At 38.3% G+C, this 22846-nt stretch overlaps 1 protein-coding gene across 6 annotated transcripts in view; it reads left to right on the forward strand.

The window, feature by feature from the left end:
- LOC126251840 (pericentriolar material 1 protein-like) overlaps positions 1-22846 on the forward strand; it is a 781694-nt gene that overhangs the window by 412776 nt on the left and 346072 nt on the right. For 5 of the 6 annotated variants that reach the window (XM_049952507.1, XM_049952508.1, XM_049952506.1 and 2 more), the window contains exons 3-6: positions 8503-8599; positions 18409-18467; positions 18556-18663; positions 20900-20998. In XM_049952507.1, the coding sequence (XP_049808464.1) occupies positions 8503-8599; positions 18409-18467; positions 18556-18663; positions 20900-20998 (363 nt within the window). Of the gene's footprint in view, positions 1-3489; positions 3626-8502; positions 8600-18408; positions 18468-18555; positions 18664-20899; positions 20999-22846 lie in introns of those variants that run through there. The other variant, XM_049952510.1, reaches the window with a different exon arrangement.

The following is a 22846-nucleotide window of genomic DNA, read 5'->3' on the forward strand; positions in this document are numbered from 1 at the left end:
ATGTTATGTAATAAATACAATAGAGAGTTGGCAGCACAATAATATTTAGAAATACTTGTCTTCTGTTTCTGTAGAGATTGAATTTCACTGTTCATGATCCATTGTAGTTTCCTCTAGGATTCATTATTTGAAAATTTTAAGCAGTGATCGTTCTTGGTTGTGGATTGATCAAATAAAATGTAACTTCCTTTGCGTCATTTTCACAGCAAATTGTTCTGTTATCTTTGTGACCACAAAATATGTCTAATACTTGCTATGAACAACTTGTTTGTACTGCCTCATGCCTCAGCCATGTTGGAGCTAAAAAAAGAATAAAAATATTACAAATTAATGTTTAAAGATTGATCTAGCTTTATATTTGCAATTGTTTTGACTTTCTGAGCATGTTTCTTCTTATAAATGTGGTTGAGTAGATTGTAATTATAAAACTTGTCTTATAGCTTTTTACAGTATGAGGTTCAGTGTGTCAGTGGTAAAGTGTCAGGTTATGAATCTAAAAGTCTCGGTTTCAATCGCCAGTCAGTCGTACAATTTTTTTCTGTCACTTATTTCATCTCATGCAATGTTTTTTGTTGTGAAAAATCCCGAGTTGCACCATGCTTCGGAATCCATGTTAATTGTTGGCCCCCTATAACCGCAAGGGTAAGACAGATCAAAGGTTGGAGACAGACAACAGCATACCATCTCGAACAAGACCATTCGTAGTGAAGCAGTGAGGTGTTCAAAACAATCTTCAGATTGATAGCTACTTTAATTTTTACTTAGCTTCTTACTGTATTTTTATGATATATTATTTTGATAACTGTGGAAAATACAATATCAATTGATTGTTATGAAACCCGTGACATAGTGAAGCATATATCTTAGAAATATTACAAATGGAAGTGCATGTCACAAGTATGCACAATTTATACGTCTACCAGAAATTATACTGTGACATGACTGTATTTAATTAAACAGAACCACACCTATTTAGGCTCTTCCACACACAATTAATGTTACTATATTAATGACTATGTACTAAATAAGTGCCATACAAATCTAAACTGGATAATTAATTCACACTGTGAGAGTAGTTACGTCATCTACGAACTATACTTCAGGTGATTCACAGCATTCTATGTAATATCTCCTTAAACTATCCACACATTTGCATGGTCACCAAAGACCAGCTGGGACTAAACAGCGTTGTTTTAGATTTTGTTGATGTTAACTGCTTCATAACCCATCTGAATCCTTTCCCTTTTTCATTATTGTGCCATTGGGAACACTTCTTCCAACATATCCTACGTTCTACCAATCCCCTGTGCCTAAGTTTGCAGTAGTTCATGCTCTTCACATACCTTGCCCCCACTCCTGTACCCACCCTGTCGCATCTTCCTGCCCACACTTCCTGCTGCACCACTAGCTCATCCGTATGTCTTTCTTTAACTCTGAGGTCTCCACCTTCCACCCGTATTCTATCTTCGTAGCATTTCTTCTAATAGGTGGGTGTCATTTCACTTGTGTCCTTGCATAGGTATTATCCTTGCCTCCTCCAGGTACTGTATGAGCACAGCCTTAACCTTAACCTTAACCGTACACCTACTGTTCATTTGTCTATACCATGCCTCTTCCATGTCCCCAACCCCTGTTCCAACCAAAATTGCAATGTGTCCCAATCAGCTTTCATCGCCAGGATCAGTTTTCCCACAATCTGCCATCTGTTAACAGCAAAGCATTTAGGATTTGGCAGGGACTGTTCAGAACATCCTGTCACACCCATTGTGAGGACAATAGTCTAAAATCTATCAGTAAAACTTATGGTTACTTGTGTTCCACTCACTCGGCAGCTACATTATGTATTTATCTATTTACCACAGAAGTTATGTAGACTGAGTACTAGAAATTTCTAATAGCTAAATGGGTGAAAGACTTGAATGAGCTGTGAATTTTATTAATCAATTGAATTTATTTGTGCAAGTATATCTGTAGAGACAGTTAACTCTTGGCACACTGAACAAATCACAGATTATGCTTGCAGAAGGGTCACAAAGGAATAAGAATTAATCTGCACATGGTGAAGATATTATATTATGGCTGTGCCAGTCTAGAAAGTTCTGTAGTGTTAAATATTAAGAAATAAAATTAAATGTAGTTCCAGCGTATTGAAACCCAAAATATCTCATAAAAGAATACCTCCTAATTCAATATAATTCAGATTGGGTGGGCAGAAAGTAAGCACAAGCATATACATCAAAATTATGTGATATTGTAATTTAAGGACTTACCCTTTTACTTTTTCCTGTTTGCCACCCACTTCTGCACAAATTGTTCAATATTGTTGTAGCTTTGCCTGTAGACCCATTTTATTTCCTATTAATAGTATGCTATCTCCTTTTTTCACTTTATTTCTGCTTATTTTCCTCTTAATTGCCCCCTTTTGATTCTTTTATTTGTCATTCATTGTTATTTGGAATTTTTGAATTTTTCTTATGTTCAGGTTGCTACTTATAAAAATATGACATTTCAAAATATATACAGTCTGTGAGTAGCTGTTATTTTTGAAACATATTATATTTCTATGTGTGGTGTCACCGCCAGACACCACACTTGCTAGGTGGTAGCTTAAATCGGCCGGGTCCATGAGTACATGTCGGACCCGCGTGTCGCCACTGTGTGATCGTAGACCGAGCGCCACCACACGGCAGGTCTCGAGAGACTGACTAGAACTCGGCCCAGTTGTACGACGACGTTGCTAGCAACTATACGGACGAAGCCTTTGCTCTCATTTGCCGAGAGACAGAATAGCCTTCAGCTAAGTTCATGTCTACGACTTAGCAAGGCTTACATAGTTTGATAGTTATCGTATGAAATGTCTCATCAAGAATGCTGTATTCACAACAAGGATAAATAAAAGTTAAGTATTCGAGGAGCTGCATACTTTTCTTATTAGAATTCACTACTTATCCTGTTCCAGAATTCACGCCCATCTGCGTTAGATAGCGTGCATTTCGGCCTCCTCTATCTACAAGGTGTTGGCACATTCACCAACACATCATTATGTATGAAGTATGTCCAAACTAACAGCATTTTCTGTGAGAGAAACACTGTATAATAAGCAAAATTTTGCAAATTAGCATTTCCTTTTAATTATTTTAAAAGCTGGCTATGGATAACTGATGTAATGACTGCACTTTTTCATATTGCCCCATGCCCTTTTCCCCAGCTGAACATCTGTCATTGTTTGGATATTTATAAAATCTTTTGTTTTTTAAAGAGTGTGTGGTTTCTTTTTGTAAGCAACCACTTTTTTCAATAAAGGGGTATAAAGAGCCTAGGGAAGTAATTAAATTCCAATAGCAATCAACATCTGCATTTAGCCAGGCAGTTGATTGCAGAGCCTGTTAAATTTGCTGGTTGCAGACCATCATGATATACAGGTGGTCTGTGAGCTAAAAGTAGCCCAAGAAAGCTCTCATTCTATAATTATCTCTTGGAGGGGATAGGTGCCAGATCTTGGCAGTGCGCTGGTGCCATGTGCTGACAGAGAACGTGCCACATGTACTCATTTCCTGACACCCGTGTGTAGGTTCTTCAGACAGCTAAAACAGGACCAAGTATATAATTATATTTATACATACTGGTAAATATCTGCTTTTTTTAAATTTGTATTGATTAGTAGTAATTCTTTTTATAAAAGTAGTTAATGTGTATCTGATAGATGTATTCTTGAAGAGCTATTGCATTATAAATTGTATTAATCTTGCAATGGATAATGTTGTAACTTAATCATCATCATTTGTCTTTCTATTGAATATTGTACAAACATTGTAGCTACGTCGATATTCATAGGTAGTGCGTCACTAAGAAATGGAACAGCAGTCTTTAACTGTATGGCAAATGAACAAGCACTATCAGGTGCAAAATTATATATATGTACACCTCTTTTTTTATGTCTCATACCTTTTACTGGGAGTGAGAGTTATAGAACATTTATACATAAGGCAGAATATAAAACAAGATTATTACTGAAGCTTTTTTTTTTTAAATCACTGTCTTTGAAGTAAAAGAGATTTAACATACTGAAAACCTTTGGTGTGGAAATGTGAGGAACACTAATTTGTATGTCAGATGGTGATTGCTAAAACACAAGCACTAATGAACTCTTAGCTGTTTAACATTTTAAAGTAAGAAACAACTAATAATTCAGAATAATATTGTAAAAAGAAAACAAATGAGAAGCAGCACTTCGTTTAGCAACAGAATGTTCTGCTGGATATGTTTGTATTGAAGCTGGTGTGCTTTAGTCTTTCTGTGTGAATTATCATCTTCAACCTGTTAGTGTAATGAAGGAGGAAGATCTGGGACAGGGGAACACATGGAAGAATCTGCAGTTTTGTGTGAAATCTGATGTGGTACTGCTTTTAGGCATTTCTATTGGAAGCCTTTCTTCGCCAGAAATGAGTATTAAATGTTTAGTACTTATCGAAGCCACACAAGACTGTAATAATGAAAACAAATTTTCAGTTTGATTTACTCTTTTTTTTATACGCATGTAAAATGTATATTGGTTATTCATATTCTTTGCAAGTCAGCAACCTACTCTGTGTTGCAGTCATTTCACAACTGTGTTACAGCACTTCCTGGCTGCTTATGAGTCATTTGTCTATATTTGGTGACATTTGAAGACATATTTGTTTGTACATTTAGGTTCACTTTCCCAGAATTATGGTTGCAGCTAAAGAAGAAAATAGGCAAATTGTTTGTTAGCTATTAATTACCTCTGTTGCTGGAAATGCGTGTGTGTAGTTACTTTCGAATCTTGCTGACAGTGTTGAAGTTGTTTCTACTTTGACTCAGTATTCTCCCTGGAAATATAATCTACAACACGTTTGTTGCTGTGATTATTATCTACAGCCAGTTTATGAGGGTGGTTTCATAAGTCTGGTAAAAAAGCAAGAAAAAATGTTCGTTTCATAAGCAACTCATCTTACTTCTCGACATAGTCTACTTTGAAGGATCTGCTCTGTGTTCAGCAATCCTTCAGCCTTTTCGTCCCATTGGAAAATAAGTTCTGTCAAACTCTTACTCATTGACTGCAACTATCGCTTCCTCATTTGATGAAAATTTCTTCCCATCAAGCCCAAGTTTCAAGTTTGTGAACAGAAGAAGTCACTTGGGACTAAGTGAATGAGGAACCAATTCAAAATGTGGTTCATGCGCTTTCACCATTTTTATCGCTGATGTGTGGGATGATGCATTATCCTGGTGAAAAAGCACTTTTTTTGGTGTCAACCTAAGACTTTTTTGCAGCCAGTGCAACTTTCAGACAATCCAACAATGGGGCATAATACGGTGGATCCAGTTGTGATTTGCCTTTTGTCCTGGTAATCTATGAAGATTATTCCTTGAGGATCCCAAAAACAGTGGCCATTACCTTACCAACCAGCAACACACTCTTTGCCTTCTTTGATGCACTTTCACCAGCCTTTGTCCATTGTTTTGACTGCTGTTTTGACTCTAGTGTGTAATAATGGATCCAGGTCTCATCAGCAGTCACAAATTTGTACAAAAGATCTTGCGGGTGCCATTAAATATCATCAGACATTGTGTTTAAATGTTGTGCTGGATGTGCTTGTGGTTGACTGTGAGCAATCGCAGCACCCATCTCACACACAGCTTCTTCATAGCCAGTTGTCCATGCAGGATAATATGCACTCACATAGTTGAGGTGCCTACAGTCTCGGCATTCCCACAACTGGATGGCCGGAGTGCACTTTATGTTTGGTGCTTGTCTGACAATGTTTAAATTCATTAATCCAAAAGTAAATGGTCTTCAGTGATGGTGCTGAGTCCACATGAACACCATCCAATTCTGTTTTAATTTATGTGGCACCCCAACCTTTCAAATGTTTAATAACAGCATGAAACTTTTTTCTCCATTTTCAATCGTAGTCGACTCCTGACCAATTCAGATGGTCGTCAACAGTTAACTGTACACTGGACATTGTTGAAATTCTTTGTACAAATCTTAGAATGATCAAGCTTACCAATCATAAAGATGTAACAAGAATGTTCCATTCTTTTGTGGAAATTTACCATATCAAACCATCATCTTACAACTGTATATTGTAGCAAGAGAAAAGGCATTTCAGTTTGTTTCCAGAATTGAATGAAGGTATGCAGTGAGAACTTGTCATTGGTTGTTGTAGTTTTAAACAGATGTGATCAGTAAGCAACTTGATGACTGTGAGCAAGTATGACAATAAACCATAAGGTTCAAGTCTTTACCACTCTTTATGAAGAGAAAAATGGCTACAATGAGAAGTTCTTTTTGCTACAAAGCTTTTTGCTGAAAAGTGACTTGACTTGAGAATAAACAATCACAGTTCAGTTTCTGTTTATTATAACAGATTTTGCCAGATGACAACTTAAAAAATACAATTTCAGCTCTAAACCAGAGCTTGGAAAAGCTGCCAGAATCCTAAAAGTCTCTCTGTTTTATTCAGTATCACCATCATTGTGGTAAAACATTTGCCATAATGAGTAGTTGAGTATCAGAATATTTTGATAAATTTATTCCAGACCACAAGTAAAATACTAAACTAAAATTAATAAGTGCAAACAAATGGTAGTATGACATATTGTTTCTGTAACCGTAGATTTCTCATTTAGTTGCTGTGAGATTTTTACTATAGGAATTACTGGGAGAAATGAACTTGAAAAATCTAATACCTGGCATGGAAAATTGACACATTGATTATTTTAGCTTGACATCCTGATTCATAATATATATGTGTCTTACATTGTGCAATGTGAAATGGGGCATTCGAGAATGTTTGGGTACTTACCATTATATTGTAATTAATTGTAGACATCACAGTTGGATATTGACATCTACATATGTCTGCTTGCCACCTAACTCTTTATGACAATGGATACTTTGTGCACCACTATTCTTTTCCCATTCTTTTCTTCCATTTGTGGATGAGCATGGGAAGAACTACCATCAGTAAGCCTCTTCATGAACTGAATTTCCCAGATTTTACTGTCATTGTTATTTCATGAAACATATATGGGACTCTTTTCTTCCATTTGTGGATGAGCATGGGAAGAACTACCATCAGTAAGCCTCTTCATGAACTGAATTTCCCAGATTTTACTGTCATTGTTATTTCATGAAACATATATGGGACAGTGCATTCTCAGAATTTTAACAGTAAATATGCCTGTGAGGTATAATGTCTCTCTTGCAGTGTCTACCACTGGAGTTAGATGAGTAAATCCATGAACTCTCATGACTGATGATCTCAGAAGACTATTGTGTCACATCAGGAATTGTGAACTATATATGTATGTGTGCAGAATAATTGCTCCCCCTGCCCCACTCCATTTTTTTGTAGCACTCTATATTTCGGCATATGTGTTGCACGATGAAACAACTCACCTTCTCTTTAATTTAAGGCTTTTTCATTTCATGCCAAAAACCCTCTCATTTGTCTGCATTGATGATTGCATCTATGTGTAAATATATGCATTGAATAACTTTGCAGTGTTAACATTGATGAAATGTGTATTACTTGAAAGTATCTCACTCAGAACAACATTCTTTCCTGTCCTCACAATTCACACATTGTTCCTAAATGTCACATTACCAAACTGTTTGCTTATTGTCTCTCTGTAAATTTTCTGGGTGAACATGGGATTTATTCATTCTAAATGCAATGAACCCATCTCAGCCATTCATTCTCTGTTAAGATCCTGAGACACACCTCAGAATATCTCACCTAAAAGCACCTTCTTCCGCAATCTCCTTCCCTCTCTCCCTCTCCTTTCCCTGATCAGTCATCATCTCCTACCCAGTGTTTATAGCCCAACTTACTATATCAAGTACTTTCACTATCACCCCACCATTTGTACTCTATTGACATCCGGCTTCCAGCTCATCACTGTTGACACCACCTCCCAATACGGCTACATCATCTACTGTTATGATCTTGCTGACATGAAATGCTACCTCTTGCAATATCCTAATGACTTTAAACCTACCACCTCACTCCTTACACAGATGACTAACAGTATTCTCACTCATAAATACTTCTACTTCGATGAGAAGATTTGCATAGCTGTGGTCACTTGCATGGCCCTCTATAAGCCAACCTATTGATGAAGTTTGTAGTGGAATCTTTCCTAGGCACTCGGAATCTACAACCTTTTATTTTTATGTGGTTCACATTCATTATTGGTGTCTTCATATTCATAATAGTTCTCCTTCTCCCCACCTCACACACACACACACACACACACACACACACACACACACACACGCACACACACGCAGTGACCATTCATCTAGTTAGCATTGTCATTGTACCATACAAATCATTTTGGAGTTTTGTCGTGTTTGCTAAATACTTACATTTTCAATAAAAAGGAAGAAAATGTTATGTATGAATAACTGTGTGTATGTCAAATATGCATGTAAAGCTTGATGCAAGATGGTGTCACTCTTGATTTTAGGTATCACAAGATAGCAGATATACAGGCGGCATATCGCAGCACAGTCAAAGGCATACACGAAAAGCCAGCAATACTCGAACTGAGAGTTTAGATCCAGGTAAGGCTTGATACCTCATAATCTACAAGTTATTCCAGAAAAATCATTAACAAAACAGTTATTTTTCCATTTGAAGTATTTCATAATGCTGTAGAAAATGCGAGTAGTGTACAAAAATAAAATATTTTCTCCATGAATATGGGCTGTAGCAATGTGCAGATCATTTGTACAAATTACTTGTATTAGTATTTAAATACACACACGCACGCACACACACTCACTCACTCACTCACTCACTTTGTGCCCTCACTCCATTTCTTTTGCTTAGAAAGATAGAAATGGTCATATAAATACTCTCTTCAAGTGGTTCCTGTAACACTTGTAAATATCTCTTATCATTATGACAGTACAGTAATGGAAGTTTTAGGGTGGAAACAAAGAAAAAAAAAGATGAAAGATCACATGTATCTGATTGATAAGTAGAATGTAAATCCTTGTAACAGTCCAGAGAAGTTATTAGCCTTCCAGCTACCACTCTTATCATCATTAAAGTACACACTCTCTCAAATACAACCACAGATATCCAACTACTTCCAGTCACAGCTGCTGGTTTAGAATAGCTGACAGACAGGTGGGTATAGAGAAGAAAGACATATAGAAACAGAGAAGAGTTAAAATGCACAGGCCGAGAACGGGGTGGGAAAGTAAGGGGATGCACAATGAATGAGGAGGCAGTTTTCACTCAGTGGTAGTTCTAAAGTGAGGGCTGAAAAAAGGTGATATTCACAAAACTAGGAACAGATAGGGGAGGAGCAAGTTCAAAAATGATAAGAGAGGAATAATGAAGTTTAGGTGAAAGATCCGGGAAAATTTGTCTTGGGGATTGTGTGAATGGGAGATATAATGGAGGGAAAGTCCCCATCAATGTACATGGCATAAGAAAAAATGTGAAGCACCCAGAAGGACAGGAGATAATTCTATGCAACTTCTTGGACCGACATGGTATGTGATGTTATTTCAGTGATTACAAAATCAAGTCAAATTTATAAAGAATATGACAGTGTGGCATGGATGTGTGCACTGATTTGGTTGGGAAGTGTACCATGAAGCTATTGTATCCTCTCGTGAGGCAAGCCAGGCCTCAACTATTGTAACTGATCCTTTATATCCTGGATACTGGCTTTGGAACAGAGCAGACACCCACACATGTTCTATCGGGGACAGATCCGGGGATCTTGCTGGCCATGGGAGTTTTCCACATCACACAGACACTTCATAGAACAATGAAAACAATCAATTATTGACAAAATAATTTAATTGGATAGATAAAAATCTACTCACCAAGCAGTGGCAGAACACACACTTAAAAGACTGTTGTAATTTGCAAGCTTTCGGAGCCAGTGGCTTCTCCTTCAGGTGGAAGAGTCGAAGGGGAAGAAAGAAGAGTGAAGGAAAATGACTGTAAAGGTCTAGGAAAAGGGGTAGATTTCAGGAAAGTCACACACACGTGCAGGTCAGTGGAGACTTACCATACAGGATGAGAAGGAAAGACTGATTGTTGGTGACTGCATCGGACGAGATTTGAAAACCTGGTAGCTTAAAGGTGGAGGATAGGATAATATGCAAGACAGAGATTACTACTAAAAATCGTGCGTGAGTTAATAAGAGTGGAAATCTAAGTGCATTGTACATAACAGAGATGGGAGGGGGTGGTGAAAAATAGACGGGAAAGACAATAAAAGGTATAGAAAACTAAAACGGAGTGAAGCAAGGAGTAGTTACAGTGCAGAAATGCTGAGACAGAAGAAATTAACGTAAATTAAGGCTAGTTGGGTGGCGAAAATCAAGGACATGTTGTAGTGCTAGTTCCCAACTGCGGAGTTCTGAGAAACTGGTGTCTGGGGAAGAATCCAGATGGCTCGAGTGGTGAAACAGGCACCAAGGTCAAATGTCATGTTGTAGAGCATGCTATGCAACAGGATATTGTGAGTTGCCGGTATTTGCCCTCTGCCTGTCCCCATTCATCCCAGTTGATAATTTGGTGGTAGTCAAGCCGACGTGGCAGGCCGGACAGTGTTTACATAATAGCTGATGTATGACATGTTGTTTCGCAGGTTACTCTGCTGTTGGTAGTATATGTAATCGTAGAGATACGCGATGTGTGGATGAGTGTTGTCCTGTTCAAAAAAGGAACCAGGATACTGTCGCATAAGGGGTAACTCATGAGGATGTAGGATGTCCATGAGATATTGTTGTGCCCTCAGAGTTCCTTCAGTCACTACCAATACTGACCTGAAGTCCTATCCGATGGCTCCCCACACCGTGACACCAGGGGTAATACTGCTGTGGCCCACCAAAACATTGAAAGAATAGGCCCCCACACTAGGTCGATGATGATAATCTGAGGTAGTGCAGACACATTATTTATCACTAAACACAATTTGATGCCATTCATTAACAGCTTCCCGATTGTATCATCATTCCAAATGGCTGGCCGCTGTGGCCGAGCGGTTCTAGGCGCTTCAGTCCGGAACTGCGCTGCTGCTACAGTAGCAGGTTCGAATCCTGTCTCTGGCAGGGATGTGTGTGATGTCCTTAGGTTAGTTAGGTTTAGGTAGTTCTAAGTCTAGGGGACTGATGACCTCAGATGTTAAGTCCCTTAGAGCCATTTGAACCATTTGATCATTCCAAATGCATCTGTTTTTGTTGTGTTAGTGGCAGCCTATACTTGGGGTGATAATTCCCTAATTGGCTGCTGCTAGTCCCCATCCAAAAGGCTGACACATTACTTGCTATCAAATGGCACAGATGTGAAGGGGATGCACTGTGCCTGGTGCACATTGTGGTGGTCAGACGTGATTGACCAGAACTTTGACGAAGAGTATTTCTGCCCTCTCTTTCCCATGCAGTCAAACGTTAAGCCACTGTCACATCTGAATGCCCCACAAACCAGGACGTTGCATGATTTGACCAGATAGTGAGAAACTGGCTCTGGGAGAGAAGGGGGGGGGTTATAAAAAATTCAAGGGTATTGAAGCAGGTATTGAAATTATTGGTGTTACATGCATTATGGTCAGGAACTTGGTGGCTTACTTTGTCATCAGTGGCAATATTGTGATGGCCACACATGTGGATAGACAGCTGATTAGTTGTCATCCCCACACAGAATACAGCACAGTAACTGCATAGCTCATACGAATCATAGCTGCTTTCACATGTTGCCGTATTTGTTGTAGGACTGCGATAGTAGATATTGGATGGTTGTATAGGAGAGGTCTTTCACATTAGGTAGTTCACTGAGGATTGACTCATGTTGCAGAATGTGCAGCAGAGCATTGGGGTGAACTAGGCTGTTATTTAGAATAGGTGAGTGATGGAATTTTGGGTAGAGTGTCCCTATTCTTGATGCATGGTGAGAGGTTGTTTAATCCCTGGTAAAGCATGTATTTGAGCATTACAAGGCCTTGGCAATATTAAGTGATAAAGTAGTACTCATCATTGAATAGTTTACAGCGGCCATGTGTTTATTGGTGTCACAGGAAAAGGTAGCATGAGAAGTTTGTTTCAAGACTAGCTTGACAGGATACTGTGCAGACGCAGTGTAAATGATTACCATTGTCATAGGACAGGGACTTCTTAATGTGGAGCAGATGGCAGTTGTCAAAAAAGGAGAGACTGTTGATGGCTTTATTGGGTTTGATATGCAAAAAGTTTTTTATGGCCTCATGTAAGAGTAGAGATCAACATTTAAGAATATAGCTAGTTGTGTTCCCTCCTCTGCAGCAGCACTGTCCTGGGCCTGATAGTGTCAGCACAGTGACCAAGGACCATAGCTCATGCTTTTATCAACCACTTTCTCATCACCTTGCCTTTGGAGCCAAGCCTGGGTCCTGCCAGCCTGTAACAGACTGCAGGAGGGGAGGGAATATGAAGACAGCACAAAGTGGAAGATAGTCAATCTTCACTAACAGCTGAAAATAGCATCATGCTAGCTTGCTGAAATATTGCACCATCTGGACTGTGCCACCAGGATGAATATCCGATAAGAGTTCAAAAAAGAATGTTTATTAATCACTGAAAGTTGAATGTCTAAAATGTTTTCATTTAGTGTAACTGGGCAAAGTCAATAATTTTTTACTTTTATTGGGAATAAAATATGTTTCATTGCCTTTTTCCTGCTTTACAAGACAAAAATAACAATATTTATGATGAAAAGCTCTCGGGTTTCCAGTTGGGTTACAGGTTTAAGGTACCATGACATTTTCACAAGTGCTGTACTCATCGTCTTCTGGTGAAGCTTTTCATCAGTAGTATATGCTGGGAAAATCTATATTCACACAAACAGTATTCCTGTTATTCTAAATTCATATGTGGTCTTAAAATCATTTCAAAAGATATTTGAATCCTAGTATATCAAAAACTTCCAATGAAAACAGAACACAGTGAGCTCAGTTCACCTTTTTGAACTTTCCAAACTGCGTGTCGAACCAAAAGTAAGTCTGACGGGAATGGTGCAATTCAGCATATTAAAACCAGCCACAAAATTTTTCCCATAGTTAGAATACAACCATATAAATGCCCTGTTAATATTTTATCTGCTTAGCTTCATTGCAAGTTTTTAAACTGTTGAAAATTTCCAATATCATTTTTCACCAGGTGGCGGGAGAAACATATACCCCTAGTGTGGCCGGAGCAGACATTGCATTGCACAGTTTTGGCTGACAGCAATTCAATAAACAGATAATATTATACAACCAGATCATAAAGATTGACAGTTAGTTGTCTCTTGAATTTGCAATGTATCCTCTATACAGTTCCACAGGGACTTCGAAGACAAGATTAAACTAATTACAGCACACACAGAAGAATTTAAACAGTCAACCCTAACTACAGCACTCACAGAGAAATTTAAGCAGTCAGTCTTCCCATGCTCCATTAGTGAATGGAACAGGAAGAAACCTCTGCCATGCAGTACACAGTGACTTTGGGGTATGGATGTTGACTTAGATGTAAACAACAATAGGTATCAGTTGTTTTTATGGTATTAGTAGTTGTTAACAATGGGAATAAAACTGAATTAAATATTCATTGTGTTTTCTCTAATAGAATCTGTCATTGTGCAGGTACCAGTTTATCACTGTAATGTGGAATCAATTTAATGTTCCCAATCTCACAAAGATGAAATATGAGGAATGTGGTATGTACGCAACATTATGTAAGTCGTCTTAAGACCTACACATGTGTGATTTGCCACTTTTATATGACACTAATTCAAATGGTGATAGGAATTTTATGTCAAATGATGGAGGGGGGAAACGTACTTAAGTTTGTTCTGTAAAATGTAATTGTGAATTGCACAAATGGAGGAAAGAATTACATGCGAAACTGATGTGCACCAAAATGAAACTCCGAAAAGGGTGCGAGAACACTGTTTGAAAGATTTAGAACTGTTTGTGTGAAACACAGTGGACCATTTGATGCATACTTTCGAGACTGGGCTCTCTGAATTGCTAGTTAAATAGACTTATATGATATCCAGGTTTCCTCGAACTGGTTAAACAGCCTCAAGGTCTCGTATGGTATTTGTAGCTGAAGTGAAGAGGAAGTGTGCTTTTATCCACACAACTGCTTATCAGTCAGATCTTATAAAGCAACTACCCTTTGTTGTTTTGCAGTGAAAAAATAGGCAGGTAATTGTGCAATCAATGATTGTATACAAAAACACCAGTGATAAGTATGAGTGAATTGCTATATCCCCATCATTATATCAGTATTTAGGAATCTCACAAAAAGTTTGGATAGTTAAAAAACCAACAATAGTTTACTTGCTATAGTGTTATTGTCAGTAATAGTATTTTTCAGTGTTTAATTCGAAATGTCTTCTTACCAGCTGCAAAAAATGATTTGTTGCTTTTGTTGGCTTAGACATAATGACCCAACTATCTTTCAGGTCGACAACAAAGAGACTGTCTATATAATATGGATTCCCCCCAGAACATCAAGTTGATTAGAAAATTGCCAAACAGTATAATTTCCGATAGCTCATCATCATTTAAGGCTTATCAATGGAAAAGTATTCTTAAACTTTGGTCATTTGTGCATTCTCAGTTTGCATTGCTACATTTTGTAAACTTGACCATCTATGCTTTGTTCACAGAACAGCAGCTGGGGCTGTTTCTTACTCTGTTCAGATTTTGTCGAAACAAAATAAGTAATTACAATGAAGTGCCTAAATATATAAACTTTTTGATTCTGGAGTGTGCCTGGTGTGAGGAAAAATATTTACTTTCCTCACTCAATAGACACTTTGCATTTTTGTGCAGACAATAAGCTATATAAAAGAAACTGTTTCATTGTGAGTAAAATGTATAAAATTCAAAATTATTGTAAGAACTTTGCTACAAGACTTGTTGCAGCAAGATGTGCATGTATGTACTTTTCTGTTTCAACAAATTTAATTCCTGATTGAAATAATGGAAGACATATGTAACATGATATCAAAACATGCCATGGGTTTTGTTTACTGCTGGTTACCTGTGGAACAATTACATCTGCAACAGCTTAGCTGTCAGTATGAGCCATAATGATCCAAAAAACTAATGATATGTGATGTTTATTGTGTGACTTAAGTTACTGAAATTCCCTCTTGTCCCGCACCATAGGGTGCACACTCTCATCAAAGCTGGTTCCGCTCATTCGCCACTAGGCAGGGAGGCTGTACAATGCTGATAAAAGCACATCTGCAGCTGGCAGAAATGAATAAGTTAAACAGGACTTTTTAAAATATTTGCCATCTGTGTCAGCAGCTAAAATTCTGACAGTGCCATCTTTTTGGTGTATTCTTTCAATGTAAAACATTTCGAGACTGGTTTCAACATGATGGATTGGACTATTCCTTTGTGAGACTCCAGGAGAAATGACGAGTAAACTTGACTGTGGACAATCCACTCTTCCTTTCACCAATAATGCGAAAGTAAACTGTGAACTAAAAACAAATTGCCCAGAGACTCATCACAAACAGCAACCATATTTAGAGGGGTGTTCAATAAGTAATGCAACACATTTTTTTTCCTTGGCTAAATCCAGTTGAAAAAAATGGGGAATTTGTTGTGGAACATCATGGAGTATTGCCACTCCAGCACCTGTAGTTTCAAGAAGTTCCAGTAGGTGGCAGCGCTGTACGAGGGCTGTTCAAAAAGTAAGGTGACTTTTCAAATTGAGTGGGCAACATACGTTCGATTAGCAATTTTTTTTTTTTTTGTTATGTTGGTACACATGTCCCAAACATATGTTCAAAGTTTCAAGTGTGCAGTATACTTGATTTGTTTCTGACAGATAGAAAGATGTGTTTTAGTGTACTCGGTGATTTCCGATCATAAAAAATGGAGCAAAGAATTTGCATTAAATTTTGTGTGAAAAATGGAATCAAGTGCTCTAAAACACTTGAAATGTTGACAGTGGCATATAGTGAATCTGCTCTAAGTAAAAAAAAAAGTTAATAAGTGGTACAAGCTCTTCCAAAATGGCCAAGAAGATGCCAATTACAAACCTCGCTCTGGACATCCCAACACATCAACAACAGATGATAACTTCGAAGCTGTGAAGAAAATGGTTTTGGAAAATCATCAGATTACTGTAAGAGAAGATGCTGAGGATGTTGGCAAATTGATCAACTCGTACCGTGCAATTTTTTGGGCGTTTTGGACATGAGACATATGTTAGTGAAGTTGGTTCCAAAACTTCTCAATTTTGATCAGAAGAACCGTTGCATGAGCGTTGCTCAGGAGCTCTTGAATGACGTCGATGATGATCCTGATTTGCTCAAAAGGGCCATAACTGGGGACGAAACATAGGTTTACGGTTATGAGGTTGAAACCAAAGCCCAATCGTCTCAATGAAAGCATCACGGAGAACCAAGACCGAAAAGAGCATGCTAAATTTGATCAAATGTCAAAGTCTCAATGTCGTACGGTAAATAAGGAGTATTACCTTGATGTTATGCACTGCTTGCGAGAAGCAATATGCAAAAACTGTCCGGAATTGTGGAAAAACAACTCATGGCTTTTGCATCACAACAGTGCACTTGCTCACTCATCGTTGCTTGTGAGAGATTTTTTGGGCCAAAAACAGCACAACAATCATGCCTCAGCCACCATATTCTCCGGATTTAGCCCCCTGTGACTTTTTCCTGTTGCCAACACTGAAGAGACCTATAAAAGGATGAAGATTTTCAACGATTGAGGAAATAAAAACTGCATCACTGGAAATACTGAAGGCTGTACGAAAAAGTGCCTATGAGAAGTGTTTCGAGAATTGGAAGAAGCGTTGGCACAAGTATATTGTATTTGACGGGGATTACTTTGAAGGGGACAACATGAATATCGATGAATAAATAAATATTTGTTCATAAAAATATAGAGTCACCTTACTTTTTGAACACATCTCATACGTAGCCTTCAAAATGGCATCTGTAATAGAGGTGTGTTCCAAGCAGAGAGCTGTCATTTAGTTTCTTTTGATGGAAAACCAAACCATCGGAGATATTCGAAGGCACTTGCAGAATTCCCGTGGAGACCTGGCAGTGAACAAAAGCATGGTGAGTCATTGAGCAAGGCATCTGACACCATCGCAAGCTGTCTGGTCTTCCATGTGGCAGCTGGCCGCACACAGTTGTGACTCGTGCATCATTGGAATGTGCGGACACTCTTATTCAAGTTGATTGATGAATCGCAATATTACACCTTGCTGCACAACTGGATGTGTCTGTTGGTAGTGCTGACACACTCATCCATCATTTGGGGTACTCAAAGGTGTCTGCACGCTTGGTTGCTCAATGTCTGACAGAAGACCATAAAGAGCAAAGACGGATAATCTGTGTGGAATTGCATGCACTTTATGAGGCAGATTGTAACAACTTTTTGCCAAATATCGTCACAGGCAATGAAACAGAGGTTCATTATTTGGACTGGAAACAAAATGGCAGTCCATGACGTGACACGACACCACCTCTCCACTGAAGAAAAATTTCAAAGCTGCACCCTCAGCCAGTTAAGTCATGGCGATGATCACATGGGACTCTGAAGGGGTTATTCTGTTTGATGTTCTTACTTGTGGTGCAACAATTAACTCCGAAGTGTATTGTGCTAACCTCAGGAAATTGAAGAAACAACTTCAGCATGTTCATCATCACAAAAATGCAAATGAATTTTTCCTTCTCCATGACAGTGTAAGGCGTCACAAAAGTGTGTGTACCTGAGAGCAGCTCACAAAACTTTATTTGACAATTTGTCCTTATCCACCCTACAGTCTGAATCTCACTCCTTCTGAATTCCATCTGTTTAGCTTAATGAAGGATGCACTCTAAGGGAAGCAGTACATGGATGATGGGGGGAGGGGGGTTATTGGTGCAGCAAGACGTTGGCTCCAATGTCAACCAGTAGAGTGATACCATGTAAGCTGGCATGAGGCCAACACATTGAAAAATAGTGTTTTGTAATCAGAATAGTGGGGAATAATATGGTGTACTGGAACCCTGAATAAAAGCAACTTGCATTCAGAAAAAAAAGTTTTGCATTGCTTATTGAACATCCCTCTCAGAATGATTAAAATAACCTTTATAGCTTCAGGTAAAGAAACATTTTCTATCACATTTCTTGGCATAACATACGAATGGAACACTATCCAGTGAAGACATTAATTTGAAAGTATAGAGATATGTCTTTAAAAACAAAGGCTCAGCGAAAATATGTAAACTCGAAAGATTGCAGCTTTAGTGATTGAGAAACATAAAATAATAATTTATCATTATTTTATCTTTTCTGTGTAGAATTTTGTGAAGAAGGCTTACATATTAATATAATTTTAATTAGGTCCTGTTGACTGTACTAGTATTGGGACACATCATCTCCTGCACGCTGAAGAATTACAGGTGAGGGAGATACGATAATTATGTACATCTTATTATAATCTGCTGATGATTCAGTGTACAAATAACACACAAAGTCTTTGTGTTGAAGGGAAATTGGAGTGTCCACAATTTTCTCCCACCAACCATGAATGGCCACGAAGCAACAGCAGCTCGCAATATGGTTCAAGATACGGACAGTAAGAGTAATATATCAAAGGTAATAAATTGAAATTAGGAATTCTTAAACAATTTAGTCAATATCAGTACAGTTGCAGTATAAACATGTTCTTCATGATGTGCTTATAGCTGCAAAATATTATGAGGAACAGCTCCTTATGATATAGTGTTATCATCACAATATTGTACCACACTTTATGTTATGATGTGAATTCAGTCTCACTTTGTTGTCATTATTTCTTCGGTCTCTCTTTTTTTTTTTTTTCCTCCAAAAATATTGCATTGTCATCATCTACATACTTCTGCAAATTTAATTTTCCAGCTTGCTTAGCCTGTGTAATTTTCTTATAATTGACTGCTTCAATTGACTTTTACTTTGCCTTAGATCCCTATCTTTATAACTGTCTGTATAAACTCCTTCATGAGTATTATTATTGCATCTATTTTCTGTTCAAGATTGTTTTGTGTTGACAATAGTCACTGCTTTATCAACTTTGTGAAAATTCTGTTACAATGTCAAAGATCTTCTACATTCCATAAACTTCCTATTGCAGTCCAGCATATATTACTCATTTTCACTTTTTCATTTTTTTTTTTTTTTTTTTTTACTCGTCTCCTTTCTTATTGTAATGAATGTAATTTGAGAATAGTCTTCAGCTATAAACCTGCTTCCTTTGCTTGTGTTCAATAATTTTTAAACAGCTTTGTGAACCTAGTAAGTGGAAGTGTCCTACTTATTCTTAAATTTTAATACTTGAAATTTATACTGATCACTGAATTTGTAGATTTTAAGATATAGCAGTAAGAACTTCTCAGGGGACAGTGAAAATTATTTTTCTTTCTGCAATTAGTGAGGAAGACATTGGAGAAATGTTAAAATCGAACAATGGAAAATCCAGGATGGAATGTAACAATATTAGAGAAGGAAAGGTGCTACTCACCATATAGTGGAGACGCTGAGTCGCGATAGGCACAACAAAAAGATTGACACAATTATAGCTTTTGGCCATTAAGGCCTTTGTCAGCAATAAATAGACATACATTCATACACGCGTGCGCGCGCGCTCCCATGCGCACACACACACACACACACACACACACACACACACACACACACACACACACACAACTTGCACACACGTCTCCAGTCTCAGATAACTGAAACCACACTGCAAGCAGCAGCACCAGTGCATGATGGGAGTGGCGATTGGGTGGGGGTAAGGAGGAGGCTGGGGCGGGGATGGGGAGGGATAGTATGGTGGGAGTGGCGGACATTGAAGTGCTGCAGTTTAGACGGAGGATAGGAGAGAAGGTGAAGAGGGGAAAGGGGGGGGGGAGGAAGTAGCAGAAAGGAGAGAAATAAAAAGAAATTAAAAGACTGGGTGTGGCAGTGAAATTATGGCTGTTTAGTGCTGGAATGAGAACAGGGAGGGGGGAAACTCTCCCTGCAATGCATCCTATGTTCCCGTAACCCTCTTGGTCTCAACCTTCTGTGGCAGTGAAATTATAGCTGTTTAGTGCTGGAATGGGAACAGGGAGGGGGAAACTCTCCCTGCAATGCATCCTATGTTCCCGTAACCCTCTTGGTCTCAATCTTCGTTAGTCAGTGTCCTCACCCATCCAGCCCCTCCCTGTTCCCATTCCAGCACTACACAGCTGTCATTTCACCGGCACACCCTGTCTCTTTATTCCTCTCCTTTCCGCTTCTTACCCCCAACCCCCTCCCCACCTTCTCTCCTGCCCTCTGTCTAAACTGCAGCACTTCAATGTCCGCCACCCCCACCATAGTATCCCACCCCATCCCCGCCCCAGCCTCCTCGTTACTCCCACCCAGTCGCCACTCCCATCATGCACTGGTGCTGCTGCTTGCAGTGTGGTTTCAGTTATCTGAGAATGCAGACGCGTGAGCAAGTTGCGTGTGTGTGTGTGTGTGTGTGTGTGTGTGTGTGTGTGTGCGCGCGCGCGCGCGTGCGTGTGTGAATGTATGTCTGTTGCTGACAAAGGCCTCAATGGCCGAAAGCTATAATTGTGTCAATCTTTTTGTTGTGCCTGTCGCGACTCAGCATATCCACTATATGGTGAGTAGCAACTTTCCTTCTCTAATATTGGAGAAATGTTAATTTTTTTGGCTCGTGATTTTTACAGCTCCTAAGCAAAGTGATTCACAATGAATTCACATTCTTTACATGAATGCTGTAATGTGTGTTTGACTGTCTACACATCATTTGGCGTTGCTCTTTGTCAAAAGTATGGAAAGAAAATAATTGTTTTTGCAGCCTGATCGTGCCCAAGTTGTTAGTCGTCTGAATCAGATTCGAGACTACATTAAACAAACAACCACATTGATGGACGCCTTGAAAGCCTCAGGTGACCCGGTAAGTATATATAGTATTTGCAGACTCATATCTCAGAATTAAACAAAAAGCTAGTCTTAAACACACTTTTGAAAAGGGTAAATATCATATTTGCATCCATTGACAGAAAGGTGAGCAGTGTCTTAGCAGCCAATATGATTAATGCACCTAAGGAAAACAGTTATTGGTATTTCATGTCATCGAGTTACATGGACAAAACTGCACTGATCATTCATTGAAGAACAGAATAGGTGGATGTACATAAATGTTTATACAATTATCTGCTAGGCATTCATATTCCTCTCACTGCTGTAAAAATGTATAAATTCTGCCATGAAGAGATGGATGTTACTGTTACTAACAGCTTTGTATTTTCTACATCTAAGAGTGTTATTGAAACTTCATTCAATTTTGGCTGGCTAACGTCCAACTTTTTGTGTGGAAATATCATGTTCAGTATAATGTACGTTGTCCTTCTGACTAGGACAACTCATTAGAATTTTTTATTTTATTTTATTTATTTATTTATTTTTGCCATATCTGAATTATTTAGGAAAATTAGTTTGAGTTATGTAGGAATGTGCAAGGCAATACTGACCTTGTGAACTATCCTAGAAGATATGTTGAAGAAAATCAAATCTACATTTATTGCATTTGTATATTTAGAGAAAGCTTTTCACAGTGCTGACTGGGCTGCACTCTTTGAAAATTTGCAGGTAGCAGGGATAATATACACAAAGTGAAACATTATTTACAGTTTGTATAGAAACCAGACTGCAGTTATAAGAGTCGAAGGACATGAAAGGAAAGCAGTTGTTGAGGTGGGAGTGAGAAAAGATTGTGGCCTGAGGTGTGCTAATGACATTGTAATTTTATCAGACGCAGCAAGGAACTTGGAAGAGCAGTTGAACAGAATAGGTAGTGTCTTGAAAAAGATGTTATAAGAAGAACATCATAAGATGAACATCAACAAAAGTAAAACATTGGTAATGGAATATAGTCGTATGAAAGAAGGCAATACAGAGGGTGTTAGAACAGGAAATGAGAATCTAAAACTAGTACATGCTTTTTGCTATTTGGCCAGCAAAATAGCTGATGTTGGTCATTTAGTTGAGAGGCTATAAATGCAGACTGGCAGTAGCAAGGAAAAGCATTTCTGAAAAAGAGGAATTTGTTAACATCTAATATTAATGTAAGTGTTAGGAAGTTTTTTCTGAAGGTATTTGTCAGGAATGTAGATTTGTTTGGAAGTGAAACATGGATGATAAAGAGCTTCTGAAATGGGATGCTTTCAAAGAATGCTGAAGATTAGATGAGTAGATCGAATAACAAATGAGGAGGTGCTGAAACAAATTGGAGAAAAAGGAAATTTATGCCACAACTTAACTGAAAAAAAGGATTGTTTGATGGGGCACATCGTCAGGCGTCAAGGAATTCTCGCTTTGGTAATGGAAGTAAGTGTGGGGTAGGGGTAAAATTGTGGAGGGAGTTCAAGGGTTGGATACAGTAAGCAGGTTCAAATAGATGTATGTTACAGTGGTAATGCAGAGATGACAAGACTTGCACAGGATGACTAGCTTGGAGAGCTGTGTCAAACCAGGCATCAGAGTGAAAATAACAACAACAACAACACTCTGTATGTATATTTCAGATGTTCATCTTCAGTATCTCATTTACCACATATGTGACCAGCTGTTTAAAAATTTGAGAAAGGTAATCGTTTGTTCATCAGTCACATTAATAAAAATATAAAAAGTTATGTGATGGAAATAAACAGATTTTGTTTACAATTTTATTTTTACATTTTTTTCTAATACTTAAACAGGGCTGCACTATTTTTGTGTGAAAAGGAAAATCAATTGAGAAAAA

Source organism: Schistocerca nitens, chromosome 4, assembly GCF_023898315.1.
Source record: "Schistocerca nitens isolate TAMUIC-IGC-003100 chromosome 4, iqSchNite1.1, whole genome shotgun sequence".
NCBI classification, from domain to species: domain Eukaryota; kingdom Metazoa; phylum Arthropoda; class Insecta; order Orthoptera; family Acrididae; genus Schistocerca; species Schistocerca nitens.